At 43.1% G+C, this 18,730-nt stretch overlaps 1 protein-coding gene across 4 annotated transcripts in view; it reads left to right on the forward strand.

The window, feature by feature from the left end:
- AFF1 (ALF transcription elongation factor 1) overlaps positions 1–18,730 on the forward strand; it is a 174,605-nt gene that overhangs the window by 67,849 nt on the left and 88,026 nt on the right. For all 4 annotated transcript variants that reach the window (XM_063136219.1, XM_063136220.1, XM_063136221.1 and 1 more), the window contains 2 exons: positions 960–1,080; positions 2,921–3,814. In XM_063136219.1, the coding sequence (XP_062992289.1) occupies positions 960–1,080; positions 2,921–3,814 (1,015 nt within the window). The remainder of the gene's footprint in view (positions 1–959; positions 1,081–2,920; positions 3,815–18,730) is intronic.

Genomic DNA, 18,730 nt, shown 5'->3' on the forward strand with positions numbered 1-18,730 from the left:
ACTTGAGCCTAAGAGGAAAGCTGCCTCCTTGCCTGCAGTTACAGGAGGTCTCAGCTGGTCATTACCTCCATTCAGGCAGATAACTAGCTCATAGCTCTGTGGTCTCCCTACCCAGGGTTGGAGGGGTGCCAGCAACCTACCCATCAGATGGGAGTGTGTACAATTGGCCCACCTCAGTAGGACATTGTGGTGAATTGTTCCAGTTCCTTTTCCGTACAGCAGCAAAGATAGGCCTTGTGAAATCTCAGATGTGGGTCTCTGTAGGAGTTGGAGAAGACAGGAGGTGAGGTATCATTGCCGTCTATTGCATAGCTCCCGCCCCTCCAGTGGCATGCAGACTAAGGCCTATACCATGTATTACCCTTATAAGGAACTAGTTTTTAAAAGCGACTGTATTTTTAATAAAGAGGTGAAGGAAAATAAACATTGGACCGCATTTACTGGTTCACTCACCTGCAGGTTGCCCAACAGGCAAATAAAGAACATGGTGTAACTTGGGTATGTGGTCCGACTTCTCAGTACGTTAAACAATTAAATGCAGATCTTGGAAAATACTTCTCTTGCCCACAAAGGTTTGCTAGACTAGTTTCTTTTCTGTTTGCAACTATGTTAATTGTTTTACTTGTGCCTAGCCTGCCTGCCTGCCTGTGGGTATGTCTATGCACTGACCTGGTTTTAATCAGCTGGATTTACATAATTACTTCTTGCCAGCGTGGCTCGTTGTGATGTCTGAACCTGATGCAGGTGACAGGTTGGGGTGGTTAACAAACCATCCAGAACCCATGGCCTATTCTAGGGTTCCTATCCCACACAAACCCTGCTTAGTTTAGTTACCCATTTTATTTTACTTTATTTTTGCCATTCTAAAAGTTTGTCGGAGCTAAAAATGTGCAGACCTATAGCTTTCACCTGACTGTGAAATGCTAGGAAGTAATTTCCCCCTCTTGTTCTCCCAACAGCTTGTACAATGAAGAGAGAAATTTGCTCCGTATCCAAGCAAAAGAGAGGAGGAATCAGGAAGCTCACCAGGAGAGAGAAACGTTCCCTGCAGATATTCCCCTCTTTGGAAAACCTTACAAGGTATCTATAGCATATCCCATTGCACTGCGGGTTGAACGTACACAGAACAGGGAGTCCTCGCCTTATAGCATCCTTCCATGCTGGATGAGGATAATGGAGGGCAGCAGGCTACAGAAGGCTGCAGTATAGGCTGAGACTGTACTTGTCCAGTGTGCTCCACCTAGATCAGGGGTGAGAAAGTTGAGGCTTTCCAGATGTTTTGGCCTACAGCTTCCATCAACCCTAGCCAGAATATCCACCTCTTCTCTCTCTCTCTCTCAGGTAGCAGCTGTTGCAGCCCATGGTGTCCTTGCCCATTCAAGACCCTTTCTCTACATTGGCAGCCTTCCCCAGCTTCCAAAACATCTGGAGGGCAGCTCCCATTGAAACTGATAGCTGGCCGTGCTGCCTGTGACTGATGTGAATTGCAGTCCAAAACACATGGAGGGCAACTAATTGGAGAAGGCTGCTCTACAGGTTCCATTGAGAAGCAGCAAGCTTCTTTCACTTACCGAGATATTAGTTAGCAATTGGTGAGCAAGAAGTAAACCTGCAAGGGCCCATAGTGTCCTGGTAAAACATGCAGAAGATCTCAGGATCTATCTCTGACTTCTCCAATCTAAAATATTATATTATAAAGACGTTTGCTTGGGATATGGCTAGCTGATCCAATAGTTTGGCTCACTATAGAGTAAGCTGCCCTTGATTTCCAATGTTCTGGTCAATAGGTACAAAAGTGGTATGATGACTCTCAGGTACAAGGGCTAGTGGCTCTTGGGGCAGTATCCATAGTGTCATTCCGCAAATGCAGATAGTGCTAGTGGAGCTCCACCAAATCTTTCAGTTGCGGAAGAGGTTGTTCAAGTATAATGCACGGATTGCACAAGTATAAAGCACAACTGCTTGCACAAAGGTAACTTTAGTTGGATTCTTCTTTAGTTGTAAGCCATATGGCAGATTGTCTTGTTTTGTTTTATTCTGTACAGCGCCATGAAAATTGATGGCGCTTTATAAATAAATAAATAATAATAATAATAATAATAATTCTACATGTAGTACAGAACCTAGTTTACACTAGCGCAACATCATTTGCACTAATGGAATGGCACAGTTGGATACCACCCCTGATTTTTAACTTAATAATAATAATATTAACCATTTTATTACAATTATTTAACCATCTTAAACCTTTTGGACTACTTGTATTGAGGCTTCTGTTCACGTATGGCACCCTTCTGTCTGTGTATCTTTAGTTTGCTATCTCATAAACAGAAGGGTTTGCCTATGACCCTGGTTCTCTCATCTCCCTTAGTAGCAAAATCTTCCCCTGGCTGAAGATGCCCTCCATGCACTGAAAAATGTGGAGCAATTTTCACTGCCGTGCAGAAATGCATACTGGCATACATTGTAGTCATTGGAATGTGCAGGTGTCTGAATCGCTTGAGTGGAAGCCTCTGCTGCTGATTGATCAGTGAGCTCCATTAGTTCAGGGGTGCAGGACATATTTCAGCCTAAGAAGCTTTCAGGGGCTGAAGGTAAAAGGGGCATATTTTAGCTTAAAACTCTCTTACTGCCATTAACTTAAACCTAGGATTGGCATTTCAACCTTCTAGAATAAAGAAAAACTGCACAAAATGCAAGACAACACCAAACTGGGGACTGGTGCTGGGGGAAAGTGGTGTGGCTGTCTGGAGAACCCAAGAAGGCTGGATTTGGCCTCAGAGTATCACCCTGCATTAGTCAGATGGACCAGGAACTCTGGTTTTCGTTCATTCCTCCACACATCGTTTCTTCCAACGATTCCTCCGTTTCAATTCTTTCATCTCTTCCATTCTTTGGTGTTCTCCCCCACCCTTTTCAGATTAACAAAGCAGATGAATTGTCCAGTCGGATTCAGAAAATGTTCGGCAACTATGAAGAGATGAAGGAGCTCATCACCACCGCGTCCCATCAGAATCTCATCTGGATCCCCACGAGCGTCATGTCTCTGATCCCTCAGCGCAAGCCAGATCGCTCACTCTTTCCTGAAAAGGCCGCCAACGTCTTACCCCCCTCATTCCAGAACAGTGGCCATCCCCACAAGCCTTTGGGACCCCTCGCTTCGGGTGCTCCCTCTGCAGGCAACTCTGTGCACTACCAAAAAGCTCACTCGAGGATAGAGCCGGCCTCTCAGAGCGGTGGGTCGTCCGGCACCCAGAAGCAAGGCCAAGAGCAGAGTTGCAAGAGTCAAGAAGTCCAGAAAAGCAGGCGGCAGCAGCAGAAGAGCGAAAGATGCATTGAAGAAGACATTGCGCACGCGGTGCAGGCCTCCCTTTTGGAACTCTCTCCCTTGCTGTCCACGTTGGCTTCCCCCATAGCACCTCTGTCACCTCTACATTCCAGCCAACGTGTCAATTCCAGGTCTCGCAGCAACAACAAAAAACACAGGCAGAAAAGCTCCCCTTCTCGGGAGCTGTCGGCTGGAACACGGGATAACGAAACCCAGGACGGCTTGAGTGCTACTGTAGCTGTCCCTGCCCACCCTTCCGCTCAGACTTTCCCCTCCTCCTTATCCTCCAAACCCAGTGCAATACAGCAGAAGCCGACTGCCTACGTCAGGCCAATGGATGGTCAAGATCAAGCGCCGGATGAGTCTCCCGAGCTCAAGCCTCTTCCCGAGGAATACCACGAACCATCCTACGGGAAAATAACAAACCTAAGAGCAAGCGGCAAGACCAGCCTGCCCAAATTGAAAATATCTGCTGAACCAATGGAGGTTGGTGAAATCACTATCCTTGTTTTGGTTTTGCTTTCGACCTGGTGCCCAGGAAAGGGATTTGTCATTTGTTGTTGTTGTTAACATTCTACTGAAGGGTTTCTGTAAAAACCACTAGAAAGGTTATTAGTAATCACTATATAGTACAGCCAGCAAACATGCTACGCAAAACACAGTAGCCAGAGAACCAATTGCTACTCCGTGCTAGAGGTGGACGATCACCCTCCTGCTTGTAGTGAAAGTGACTTGAGGCTTTTTGGGTGTTCAAGCTAACTGGTAAGGACCAAGGGCACCCATCACCCCCACCCTGAGGACCCAGAAACTCCCCATGGCGCAGGTGAAGGCAGAAGTGGTCGGTGCTCCATGTCCCTGGCAAGGACATCCTTTCCCACCAAGATCTGGGATCCCCAAAGTTCTAGAATTCCTAGGGAGGGACCATAGCTCAGTAGTAGAGCTCCTGCTTCACATGCAGAAGGTCCCAGGTTCAATCCCAGGTTCACCAGGTAGGGCTGGAAAAACACCTGCCTGAAACTTTGGAAAGCTGCTTCCTGTCAGTGTTGACAATACTGGGCTACGGTCGGACTCAGTCTATGTTCCTAAAGTGATGCTCTGCACATCATTTCTTCCAAAGATTCTGGTACTTGTAGTCTCAATTCCCAGTAGGAAAAGGTGCTCTATAGGGAGTGGGAATGCCTGCCATTGCTGTTTCCTTTGCCTGCAGAATGGCCTTGGGTCTTTGGGGCAGGGGGAGGTGGTGGCAGAAGGGTTTGAGGAAAATGGAAGTGGGCACAACCCCCTTGGATTCTGTTTGCTAGAATTTAAAAAAGTCTGTTCGCCTCTGCAAAGCACCCTGTTGTACAGAGTGGCCAAAAGTAGTCCAAGAGTATGGGTTTTGTGTTTGTTTGGTTTTGCTTGTTTGGTGTGGAAGTACTGTGTTTATTTTTTTGGTAGCTGGTTGTGGGTGGTTTGTTTGGTGTGCCTTTTTCATTCGTGTCTAACTGAGTACCACATTCAGGCAGTTGTCATTCAATAATCCAGGGGTGCAAAGCCTCGGGCCCAGAGTTCCAAACCAGCCCTACAGAGTTTGCCATCTGGCCATGCCTCCTTCCTTTTGTGCCGCCACTTTCTCAGACTTTGCAAGATTTTTTTTTACCCCACTCTACAAGGTTGAAACGCCACTCTTAAGGCTTAGTTACTGGCAGTGATAGCGTTAAGCTAAAATATGCGGGCATCCCCCCCCCCCGGCCCATTTTGCCCCATGCCTTTTGCATGCTGTCCTGCCTGCTACTGGAATGCAACTCCCCAAATCTTCTCCAGAATGGAATTTAGCTGATGGACTGAAAGAGGTTGTACACCCCCAAATGAATCCAAAATATAAGTGAATGTGGCATTTGAGGAGCAAGCACCAAAGGATAGAAACCTGCTTGGGTAATGTTTGCTGTTTGGCCAACTAGCTTCCTTTCTGTTTGTTAAGTTAGAATTGAGCCTCGCAAGGTAGCTAACATGACAAAATATACCCATAAAGCAATTAAGCAAACAGAGGAGTAGATAAAACTATAGAATAATAATAATAATAAAAACAAACCCAGTGGGGAGCCAGATGAATGTAATCAGGCCAAAATCTTGCCAAAATACAACTGCTTTCAATTGGTGATGAAATGCCGTCAAGGAGAGGGTCATGTCACTCTCCTGGAGGTGGACACAACAGTCTGGAAGACTCTGCCTTGCATTACTTCCAAGATAATAAATCCTGTTAGGAATTTAATTGCTATTGGATCTTAAAACCATTGAGATTTTTCTCCACTGTTCTCAGAAAGCCACAAACCAAATACCACTCTTCCTCCCCAGTGATCTCCCTTGACATCACTTCTTTCGTCAAGTGGTGATTGGCTCATCAAATGTTCAAGGCTTGTGTGTCACCTGCAGCTGTGAATTAATTGTTGATGTCAGTGTAGCCGTGAGCAGAAGCCAAGTTAAGCCTTTCCATTTGAACAGAGGAATCGGCTTTACTATAGCATCTATTAATCCACGGTGGATAACTATGCCATGACTCACTTTGCTCTTATTGCTAAATCCATACAAGCCTTTCCGCTGTTGCATATTCAGTCAACTCTAGCTTCCAATAGCCATACAGTGGAACTTATCCTTCTGTGAAGTTCAGTTATAATAGATACTTCTTTTGCAAAGTATGTAGTTCACCACACTTGCTCTTATACACATCTTTGTGCAGCCCTGTATTTAGATCTGGAAGCACACTCTGCTTATTCTAAACTTTTATTCTAAAAGGCATCTGCAGCATAGTCCAGTTTGCCATTGTGGGCTTGGAATTTTCGAACATGTGAAGAATGTAGAGTTCAGAGTGAGAGAGAGATTAGTCTGTATGGCTGCGGAAATCACAATACTCCTTAGCTGTGTTGAGAGGATTGTCCGTATTTCTGTGCATAGGGCATCTGGGAGGTGCTTTCCAAATTGAAAGGTCTCATGTTCCTGAAATAGAGGCCCTGACCCAGCAGAAGGAAATGCATATTCATAGAATTGTGAAAATGTCTATTTCTATCCCCTACTTCCTGGTTTTATTTTGAGGTGTGTGTGTGTGTGTTTGCCCTTGCAAATAATCCACTGCCAATAGGGTAACTATTCTGATTTTGGGGATGGGAAACCAAGGATTTAGATGGCAGATCCATGGTCCCTTGTAGAGGTCAGAATTGAACCCAGTTTTGTATGTGGATGTGTCAGTATGTATATTGAGGGGCAGCCTTGCATTTTGTGGAAGGGGAGACTTTGACAGAGGACCGGTCTTGGGTGGAGTAGAGGGAGGAAAGCTGTCTGTCTGATGTTTCACGGAAGAAGAGTTTGAAATAAAGAAGATCATTGAGTAATAATGCTTTATTAAGTGTTCGTGCCATATTTCCTACATCCAAAGTTGGCTCTTGGCAATTTTGCAGCAAATACAGCTGTGCACAATTTTATCAAATTGTTTAATGCTTCTATAGGACTCCGTTGGTAATTAATTTCCTGCTTTGGCGACTGTCTTCAAAGCCAGCGGCTGGATGGGTTCCAGTATGAGTGGTATTTAGTAGTGAGCAGGATAGATCAACGTTTAAATCTAAGTGATTTAGTTCCCCAACCTGGGGTGGAGGAACAGTATAAATTATGCTTTTCCATTTTGGAAATCATGTATTTGCTGGCAATACACTGCCAGCATGTTGCTATAACATTCTGGTAGCTGAGCATATTGTCTTCTTTTGTTTTTTGTTTTAAACTCTTCTGAGTGGGTAGTGGGAGGCAGTAGGGTGAAGGGATGTCTAGGCCACCTGTGTTGAATCATTCTTTTTTTAAGGCCATCGATAAAAAATCTTAATAAAAAGTTAAGTACTTTATAGCCCCATTTAAACATGTATTTAACACTTTTATTAAATTATTGTGATTTAAAAGACCTGAACTTCAGCTGGGTGGTGCCCATCTCATTGGCAATCAAATAAAGCCTTCATTCTACCAAAGAACATAACCATTGGAAGGGCCTTAGTTCAGTGGTAGAGCACCGGCTTTGTATGCAGAATGTCCCAGGTTCAATCCCGGCTTCTCCAGGTAGTGATGGAAAAGATTCCTGCCTGAAAACCTGTAGAGCTGTTGCCAATCAATGTTGACAAGACTGGGCAAAATGGGCCGAGGGTATGACTCAGTGTCAGGCACCTTCCTGTATTCCTGCAGCCTTTTATATGACATAGCCTGCAATGCCCTATGAGGAGAGACTGAAAGAACTGGGCAGGTTTAGCCTGGAGAAGAGAAGATTGAGGGGAGTCATAATAGCACTCTTCAAATACTTGCAAGGTTGTCACACAGAGGAGGGCCAGGTTCTCTTCTCAATCATCCCAGAGTGCAGGACACAGAATGATAGGCTCAAGTTACAGGAAGCCAGATTCCGGCTGGACATCAGGAAAAACTTCCTGACTGTTAGAGCGGTATGACAGTGGAACCAATTCCCTAGGGAGGTCGTGGGCCCTCCCACACTAGAGGCATTCAAGAGGCAACTGGACAAACATCTATGCTTTAAGATGGATTCCTGCATTGAGCAGGCGGTTGGACTCAATGGCCTTATAGGCCCCTACGGATTCTATGATTCTATGATACAGTTATATTTCCTTAGAGAAAAGATTTGTGGAAGGTTTTGTGTGAAAATAATTGATTTTGATTTGACTTTCTGTACATACTCAATAAAACTTAAGCAAGACGACTTGCTTGAAAACATGGGGTTGTATCCAGTGTTGGTATAACTTAAGTTCCATTCATTTTGATGGGTCTACTCTTTGTAGGACTAACATTGGATACAACTCATGGGCAACGATGCAGTGTAGAGCTAGCTCACAATCTAGCACACCTAGATGCACAGAATTTTCAGATTTAAGGCTGGCAATTGCTGGACAAAAGTAGTGCTTTTTCCATGAGATGGAAAGTAAATTTCTTGGTTGAAGGCAAGAAGGCATTTTTATGCACACAATAATAAATTCAATACATAGTTTATAATTAAAATGCTTGACCTAGGAAGTCAAATATTTCCCCCCATTTTTCCCCATTTGGCTTTAATTCGATGTTTGTATATTTGAGATGGATGAGAATTTTCTTTCATTTCAATTTTGATAAGAATTTATGAACATTTGCAAAAAAAATCTCCATATTCAGGGCAAAAAGAACTTGAGGTGTTTTTTTTAAATAAATCGAAAGTGGGAGAAACCAAAACTGAGAGATTCACCCAACCCTAATAATGGGGATCATGTTTGGACTATGATTGTAGTACCTGTCTGTGGCACAGAAGTAAAGGGTGTGTCCTGGTTACGAAGATAATCATGCTGTTAAGCTGCTGAGCATGTGAGTGTAAATATAACCCAGATAAAAGTTAAGAAAAGGGGGGATGTTCTTGATTGACTGTTTGTTTTCCAGAGTGCTTGGTGATCAGATATTCTGAGATGAGGGACGCCCTTTTTTTGTAGAGTGGTTGTTCCTTTACATTAAGAACATCCAGCAAACCCAGGTATTCAAAGAACAAGATTTTGTTTAATGTTCTTTTTACCTGGCCTTTGTTTTTACTGGCCACAGCTTGATGCAGAGAGAGGTTAGAACTCCTAATGAGAAGCTGTTGGATCATGCCAGGCATTTCGCAGAATTTGCACTGACATGAAAGAAGAAAGGACAGCAAGAACCAGCAGAGAAAAACTTTAGCAATAACTTAGAAGCAGACGACAGGCAAATGCTTCCAACAAGGCAAGGATGTAGCAAACAATGGAGCCAGTGAGAGGTGGTGGTAAATGGTATGCATGTTAATGAGCTAAGAACAATGCCCTGAAACAACAGCATCCAGTTTTTGAGCTTCAGTGAGGCTAGACATTCAGCTGCTCCAATCTGCCTTTAACATATACCCTTTCTTATAAACCATTGTTTAAGGTTTTGTTTTGTTTTTTAAAAAAGAAAAGGCTTATGGGAAACCTGCAGGGAGGTGGTGTGTGTGTGAGTGAGTGAGAGAGAGAGAGAACACTTGAATCAGGATAATTGGGAGAGTTTTTAAATGCCCCTTGCTCCAGAGTCCAAGTGGTACCTGATGCTTCCTGGGGTAATGCTGAGCAAGATGTGATTTTTCCCTAACAGCGTGGAGTGCACGCATAGAAAGCAGGAAGCAGAGAAACTCCGCTGTAGGGCAGTATAACCCTCGACTCTTGCACCGTGCCAGCATGGTGCTTGACCGCTGCTATTCTCGGGCGAGATGTCAGAGGCGGAGTGTTCACTCAGACGCAAAGGCTTTCTTTCTCCTTTACTTTACCCTGTAATATTCAGCAGTCTACTTCTCAATCTGTCTGTGCACAGGTGAGTGTCAGCAGAAGAAGGAATTAGCTTTATAGTTTGCAGGATGGTTCAGATTAAAGGGGTAAGAGGAAGAGCTGCAGTGCAGCACTGAGCTAGCTTGGAGGGGGTGAGGTGGGGCAAGCAATTTGTATGCTTTGTGAACTGTTTGTCTGATTGATAACTTTTACTGTCTTTCCTGGAAGACAGGAAAGACAGGCCAGGTGTAAGGTTACAGCCCAAGATTTGCTTGCTCTGTCATTTTATTGTGTGTGTTTTCTTTTTTAAACGCTGCTTTGAGGGCCTCAGTCCAAAAGAAACACCCTATAAATTAATCGTAAAATAACAAATGGAAGCAAATATTAGCCTCCATTGGAGGTACTCTCAGCCTTGTTCTTAATGGGCAGGTCAGGCAGTATTGCACCCAGTGACATTTGGACGTATAAGTGCCAAGCTATTTTGGCATCCAGTGGTTTGCTTGGCTATGGGTCTTCAGGCCTTAACATCCTGCCAACTCTTGCATCTTGCCCCGTCGTTCCCCCTATAGTAGCCTCTCATCTGACTCATGGAAAGACATTGTACAGCATTGCATGGCTGCCCACTCAGATGTGTTGTCTAGAATTGCTTCCCTAGTACAGCATCAACAGTGCAGTGTTGCACTGGTACAAGAGCGCTTGCCCTTGATCCTGACACTTCACATAGAACAATGCAGTTAGCATGAAAACCAATATTTCCAACTCTTCCTCTGATCGAACCTTGCTGTTCAAATGGTGATGAACTGATAGTGCATCAGATTAGGACTTGGAAGACCCAGGTTCAAGTCCCCACATAGCTATTACAGCTCCTTCAGTGACCTTGGGCTAGCTGCTATCTCTCAGCCAGAAACAAAGTCAAGAGAACTGCACACGTCACCTTGGAGCTCCTTGGAGGAAAGGCTAGATATAAGGGTATTAAATAATAATTAATAATAAGCTTCTAATAGCAAACTCAGTTGCTGAGTGCTGACAGGATTGTAGCCAGAATGGATATACTGAGAATGCACAGATTGCAAAAGCGCAAACAAATTATGTAGGGGGGGGGGGATCTCAGGGCCAAATTCCCCTCCACTTGCTAACAGCCTAATGAGAGTTGGAAGAATGGAATACAGTATTCTGGAAGAGTGCATAACTGACTGACTGGCACCTGAATTGGAGCAATCTACACGGCAACATTTTTCTGCAGGTGGCAATTAAAGTGGTAATTATTTGCAGCTTGGTTAAATTCTTCCCTTTTGGGGAAAGTTGTACACTTTAATATCATCTCCAGTTTGTTTGTTTGTTTATTATTACATTTATAGCCCACATTTTTTGTTATTACAAGGAACCCAAGGCAGCTTACATTGTCCTGTTCGCCTCCATTTTATCCTTACAACAACCTTGTGAGGTAAAGTGAGAGTTAGTGACTGACCCAAAGTCACCCAGTGAGCTTCATGGCCAAGTGGGGTCTAGACCTGAATCCCACAATCATTAGCAGAAGGTACCATGAGAGCTCATGACATCCAAGGGTGTGTGTGTGTCACAATGTTTTCATGTCAGATGCCACTGCATATTGTTCTATGTGAGCGTGTAGCCAGAGATGGTTCACACAGAGAACAAGGGCTTACCTTGTGAACCAGCCACAAGTTCATACATTTTTGTGGCACTTTAAAGACTAAAAAAAAAGTGTGTTTTTAAGGTGACATAGAACTCTCCTTATAAACTTTGTGTGTGTGTATATGATTCTAGCTCTTGGGGATCCAGTGGGGAAAATGGTTTTAACCATTTTACATCTATTATTAGGGACAAGTTTTTACAAGCTTTTAGTACACCAATATCCATTGGCCTCAGATCAACGAAGACACAAATGGTCTTCAGCATGCCTCATTCTCTACTAGGTATAGGCTAGCGTGTTGTACCATATTGAGGTACTTATATTTTTATGGAGTGCTACATCATGAGATTTATTTTTTAATGGTCAAAATAATGAGGCATGACTTTTTAGCCTTAGTGCATAGTGCTAACGGTTGCCCAGTTCACACGTTACAACAACCCAGCTTTTTTTCCTTTTTTTAAAAACAACAACCTGGTGGTAAATTAGTATGCTGGTTCTGCCACTCGATTGGTCCTGCTGCAAGTAGTTGAAGCTAAACAATGTGCCACTCAAGCCAAGAATTCTGGGTTGTTGTGGGAGAGACAACCTATGTTGGAACCCATGGTTAAACCTTACGTCAGCTCGTTCACAACAACCCAAGGTTTAAAAATAACCCAGGGTTGTTGTGATGTAGAAACTGGGCCAGTGTGAGTGAAATCCAGCTCATAAATGTGCATATAAAACTCCCTTTGTTTTTACTTCTTAATCCATAGCTACAATTGATCGTGCGCCATTTTGTTTAGAAATGAAAAATCCCAGCCTATTGTTTACACACACACAGGCATGCACCCCTCCCTGCTCCTTAACTCTAGATCTCTGGTTAGCAGCTAGTTTTACTGGCCTGCCAATTTGAAAAGGGACGAGGGGGCATTGAGGCCAGGGCCCCAGTCTCCACCCTTTAAAGTAGCCTTTCTGTTATTTCTATTACTACAGATGCAACTTTGTCTACACATTTTTTATCTGGTGGTGAGAGAGAGAAAGGAACCCAACTCTAAATATTTTCACAGATGGTGGCTTCTCCCCTTTCTTTTAAAACAGCTGTAGAATTAAACTTCGATCCATTTTTTTAAAAAAGCATGCAATGATATTAGGATAGATTAAATATAGCAAAACAGTGATGAAGCATAAAACCCTCACCCTGTTAGTTTGTGTTTTGGTTTTGAAGTAAGATGAAATCTATATATCTATATTCTGCATATGACTGACTTCAAAATCCTATTGTGAAAGGACACACAATTTTTAATTCAGGTCCGTGGTATGTATATTTATGCTTGTGTGGTGTGTACGTGCATGTGCTCTTTGTGGGTGGGTGCACGCATGTATGTGTGTATATAATAATGTGTATTCACAAGGAACTGCACACTCTGTCATAACACTTTCTTATTTATTTATAAGAAACAGCCATCATTCCCAGTGGAAATTGACAGTTAAACCCCCTTATGAGTTTAAAACCATAAATGAAAATTAGTATTTATTTAAAATTATTTTTAGGCTACCTTTCAAGGGTATTATTAATATTTTTATTGTAACTAGTCATACATATATTTGTATAGCTAGTTATTTATCTGGAATTTTTAAAAGTGGGAAAAGAAAGTGGAGAAATAGCCTTTAAATGAACAAAACTGTGCCAAAACAGTACTGGTTTCAAATGCATAAGTACATAAACCAAGGCGACTACTTTGCTGTATGTGCTTTTGTAGGCGATTCCCACTGGACTAGGGGTTTGCTTTCCCCCTCGTTGCTCTTCCTCTAGGTGCAGACGCAGCTTCTTTTCTCTCTGTTTTTTTTTTAAAAAGAAATTGTTAGTAGTAGTATTTATTTATTTATTTATTTATCTTTTAAAAAAACCTGAAAATAAAATATTAACAAAACCAACCAGCAGAAGAGGACGGATGAAACCATCTCCACACGGTGCGCCGTTTCTTCTGTTTTTGAACTACTCTCCGCACGGTCCTTTGCACAAGTCAAAACTGCCGAGGGACAGATGCTGCCAATTTGAAGGAGCGGTGGTGTGTGTGTGTGTGTGTGTGTGTGTGTGCAGGAGGAGGGGGGGCACACGCCACGGCAAATATTGCTTAGCAACCCTGCACTTGAGGGAGCGTTTTTTTAGGAGAGGAGCCAAGGGAGTTATGCCTGGGAGCGCTCCCTGGCTTCACATGGCTCGGTGTGAGGGAAGAGATTAAAAAGTTCTTTCCTGTCAGGGCTGCTGCTCCAGCCGCCAGCACAAAAGACGCTAACCTTATTGACACTGATTACAGCTGACGAGGGAATGTATGAAAACAGGAAACCTCTCTTGCCATGTAGGAAGGCAGTAAGACATGTTCACGGAGGTAAGTTTTCCTCCTGCACAAATACAGCTTGGCCGTGGCTACAGCTCAGGGTAATTTTCTTAGAGGGAGAAATTGGGGGCAGGCGGTGACGGGAGGGGAAAGGGGGGGGGAGAGCAAGGCAGGTTGCGGAGGGAAGGGGAAACTGCAGCCAGATGTCGCCTCTCCCCCCCCCCCGCCCGCCCCCCCAGTGCTGTCTATAAATAGCCAATGGAAAGACTTCTTCTTCAGAGGGCTGTCTTGCTTCAAGCAAACAGGTAGAAGTGAACTCCCTGCATATGTCGCTGGTAAACAAGGAAGGCTGCTGAGGCGGAGCACGGCCCCTCCCCTCCACCCCAGCTTTCCCTTGCAAAGAGTTTGATAGATAATTGACAGGCTGAAGCATATTCCTTGGCGTCAGTCGCCCTGAATTCCATCGACATCCGTTTCTTAAAAGCTCCGTGTGTGTGTGTGTGTGTGTGTGTGTGTGTGTGTCACGTTTCTAACTGTTGTGGCAGAAGGTGCTATCACTGCTAGGCAAGAAGATATATATATATATATATATATATATATATATATATATAATTTTGAATTAACATAAAATAAAACTGCAATTGTTAAAGAGTGAAACTTTTCATGCAAAGTTTAATTTTGCATTGAGATTTTCACTGTTGAACACTGCTTAAGAGTAGCATTAAAAAATATCTGCCAGGTGAGTGACCTGGAAACCTAACGTTACATACATTTTATTATGCGGTCACAGACCCAATAGAAACGATGCCAACAATCATTAATTCAAAACCATAAAATCACAGTCATTTGTTCATTATACGAACAGGCTAAAAGAGTTATTTAAAACATACACATATTTAAAATATATAGGCATAGTTAGAACCTAATGTTAATTTCACACAAAGTAGGTGTGGTGTTGTGGTTCCTGAAGTAATCCTGTTGAGGCATTTTTCTGAAAGTGTCTGCTCATGTGGTAAGGTAGAAAGAGATAGTATCAACTTTCAAGTCTGGGGTTTGAGGTGGTGGAGTGGGGGAGAACGGCCTGTAATATTATCCCATTGCTGAGAAATTTGAAAAACATCTAGAAGCAGGTTGGTAACACACTGATACACGTGACATCCGTAGTTCAAGATTATGGCAAAAAATAATCAAATACTGTAGTCTGGTTTAGTAGTAAAAATGGAATAGTTCTAAATCAAGGGTGGGCAACATGTGCCCCTCCAGATGTTGTTGGACTGCAACTCCCATCATTCTTTACCATTGGCTATGCAGGCTAGAGCTGATGGGAATTGCAATCCAACAATATCTGGAGGGCCACAAGTTGTCCACTCCTGTTTCAACGGGATGGTCAATTAGTCCCCAGAGATGGGGAATGTGTGAACCTTCCAATATTGTTGGATTGCAACTCCCATGATTCTTAACCATTAGCTATGCTAGCTAAATTTGATGGGAGTTGCAGTCCACCAAATTCTGGAGAGACAGATGTTCCCTATCCCTGCTTTATAGCCTACCATTCTTACTTTCTGGAACTCAGTGTGTAGTATACGTGAGATTTCCAGGTGATCTTCCATCCAGGCATTGACCAGATCCAGAGTTACTTTGGTTCAGGAAGTTTGTTGTATCATGTGCTTTTGCATCATGCATCATTTTTGCAATTATTTTATTTATCACATTTGTATCATGACCTGCCTCCAGTCCATATGAAAAAGCTTCCCATAGGCATCTGGTTGGTCACTGTGTGAACAGAATACTTAACTTGATAGGCCTTTGGTGTGATCCACCAGGGCTTTTCATATGTTCTTACGTTCTTACTATGGATTCCTCAATGAGAAGAATAGTAATGGTGGACAATTTTCCTTGATTAATAGCTTGAATATGCACACCCTTATTGATATCCCCTTGCAGCATGCAGTGATGGTATGCAGCATAGAAAATAGATCTATGCTGCAACTTGGGACTTGCAGTGTAATGGTTAATCCCAAGCATGCCTAAGTAGTGTCCTTTTGGGGGCTAACAGCCATCATTTGAATTTTCCAGTGTCCCAGGGCAACACTTCATTGGAGTCCAAGGCCAGACATCAGCTTGCTGGGCTTTGGGTTTCAGCAGCTGCTAAAGGATCCTGAGATTTGACCTGTGGAAAGGGTTCAATTAGAGTATAAAGCAGGGGGTAGTCAACTTAATGCCCATGGGCAGCAGTGCACCCCACCCACTTTTTAAAAAAATTAACACATTTTCTTAGTGGCACCTAGGATTGTTGTGAAATAAATTTCTACTGGTGCTGAAAATTGTGGGTTCAAAGGAGTTGTTTAGTGTGTTGGGGCTCAGACCCCCATCTCTGCCTTGTACTCAGTCTTTTGGATAAGTCATTGTCCTTGGCCACATCTCCATTGGCAGCCATTTTGTGGTGGTGCCCAGGAGAGTTTCTCAAATTGTCAAATATGCCCATGGCCTCTAAAGGTTGCCTGCCTCTGATACAAAGGTTTTTAAAACTACTATACTAGACTAACAGCTAATACATAGTATAAACTGTAAAATATAGCATTTAAAAACTACTGTGCTGGACTAAAAGCTTCTGGAATTGCTTGACTAATGGGCTAATTAGTTACAGTTAGTTTTGTGTTCATTTAAATCCTAGCTAGTGTCTTCAGTATTTTTTTTACCTTTTGAGGATAGTGATACGGTGAGAATATTCAATCTTCATATAGCAAATTTATCTGTGCCCTGGGGGTTACATGACTCGGCTTAGTTTGTTTTCATTTTTCCCATTTATAAGTCTGTCTTTTAAATAAAAGGCTGCTTTATCAATTATTCACTGTTTCCTATCTCTAAGGACCTTTGCCTTCCACTGGTAGTTAAATAAAATGCATATGCAAGTTGGTTAGGTTTTGTAAATGCTTCCCTTGCTCTAGGAGACGTTTTGTCTTCCCATTTGTTTAATCTCCCCCACCCCACCCTGAACATGCACAAAATTTATTCAGAGCTACTTTGTGAGTAATTGATGTTGTACTGAAAGTTTGTAGGAGTGCAAAAGGATTGTATCTAACTTTGCTGTGAGAACTAAAAGATTTCCCATAGCTCTTAGTAGGCTTTTGGTTCCATTTCAGTTCAGGTGTACCAAATATTCTTGCATATACTGTAGGCTTGGAATCGCGTCATCATGTGATTCTCTTGAACATCTTGTGCATTGAGGAAATTCACCTATATGTAATTTTAAGGTGAAAGAGATTCCTGGGTTTCCTAATGTGAGTGGAGTCTAGAAGAGAGAGAGATACTTGGAGATGGTGAATACTATTACAACCCTTTCTAGAGGCATGTTGGATATTAATAAGGCCAGTCACCACTCCAGTGAGGTCCACTTAGGGAGGCTCGTCTGCATCAAAAGGTCATTTGGTTTATTTCTTACTTACCGTATTTCTTCGATTGTAAGACGCCATCGATTGTAAGACGCACACTAATTTCAGTACCACCAACAGGAAAAAAAACCCTAAGACGCACCCCATTTTTAGAGATGTTTATGTGGGGAAAAAAGTACGTCTTAGAATCAAAGAAATAGGGTAATCATATACCGTAAGTGACAATTGTTATCTGTTCCATCCAGTGGTTCCAAAACCACTCCACTGATCTGTGTACAGTGTTTCATTCCAAAGCTGATGGCTTCATAACCTCACCCCCAACGTGTGTGGTTTATTTCAGATTCTTTCGTTTTCTTTCCTTAGCTGTCAGCTGACTAGCTTAAGGCTGTTTCTGTGATATCAAAAGTGCAAAGCCGGTGATGGCCTGGGGGATATAACCCTCTTTCCAGTCTACACAGGCCTACTTTGATGTCAGGTAGATCAGTCACTGGCTTGCAGGCTACTCTTGCAGCTGCCCTGGCGTGAGGGATAGGCATGGCTGGGCATTGTTGTGTTTTCTCTTTAACCTCCTGCCTTCTTGGGAGACAACAAGGCCTGCTAAGTAATCCACAAAGTTTTATTTAAGCAATAAACATCTCTTCCTGCCTGAAGAGAGTCTAATCTCTTGGAACTTTCCACTAGGCAAAACTAGGCAAACTAAGCGAGACAATTGTCCGTTCAAGAAGAAGAAAGCCTTATCCCAAAAGATATTAACTTCAGAGAGGCTAGTTTTGAGGCGGCTTCTGACGTGATGTGAGCCGGGCTGACTTTCTCTCGCCTATCTTTCGCTCCGCCCATTTTAGGTTGTGACGTACTCTAGGATCGGTTAGCTTGCCGGTGCTCTCTTCTTCAGAAGAATGTTGGCTTCTCACTGACTGTGTATTATTTGCCCTTGACGAGATAAGCTGTGGAGAGAGTTCAGCACCACTGGTGAAGAGTTCGTGAGAGCTTTCTCCCCCACTGATATAGGCTGGCCTGTGTCTGGCGCTGATTTTTCTACATCTGAGTCATTCTGATTGATTACCTGAAACACCTTCTTCCAAACTAGGGGGAGCAGGGCTAGACATGACAGGCATGTGCCAAGGGCCCACTGAATTTGCTCTTCCTCTTCACCACTGCAACCTGCCTGTTCACTTGCCTCTTCCTCCAGACAACGGTGGTCATGGTGAGGAGATGCCACCACCTTCTGGTCCATTGGCTCTCTGCCTGCTCTCAAGAGAGCAAGGGGTAGCAATGATGAGAAAGAGGATGGAGCCCCCTTCCCCCTGTTTGAAAGGAATGGCCTGCAGAAACCCTGAACGAAAACTCCTTTTTAGCCAGGAAAACGCACTTATACGTTTTGTTGCAGTTGTCACTTGTAATTTATAAATTCAAAAACACTTAACAGTAGCCCATCTTAAACACACCAAGTGGAAGAGCAGACACAAATTCAAATGTTGGACCACCAGAGCAAAACAAACAAACAAACAAGCTAAAATTTAAATTGATTGGTAAACGCATATTAAATAGAAAAGGCATTTTAACTTTGTCTAGTCTAGTGCCTAAAAATATAATATGGAAGGCACCAGGCAGAGCTCACTGTGGAGGAAGCTCTGCTGATGGTCATGACCACAGGTAAAAGCCTATTTGGAATGCTCTGTTGTATGTTTGGGTGGATAAGTCTATCCATGGCTACTAGTCAGGATGGCTAAATATTGTTTCCAATA

This window comes from Elgaria multicarinata, chromosome 10 (assembly GCF_023053635.1).
Source record: "Elgaria multicarinata webbii isolate HBS135686 ecotype San Diego chromosome 10, rElgMul1.1.pri, whole genome shotgun sequence".
Lineage (NCBI taxonomy): Eukaryota > Metazoa > Chordata > Lepidosauria > Squamata > Anguidae > Elgaria > Elgaria multicarinata.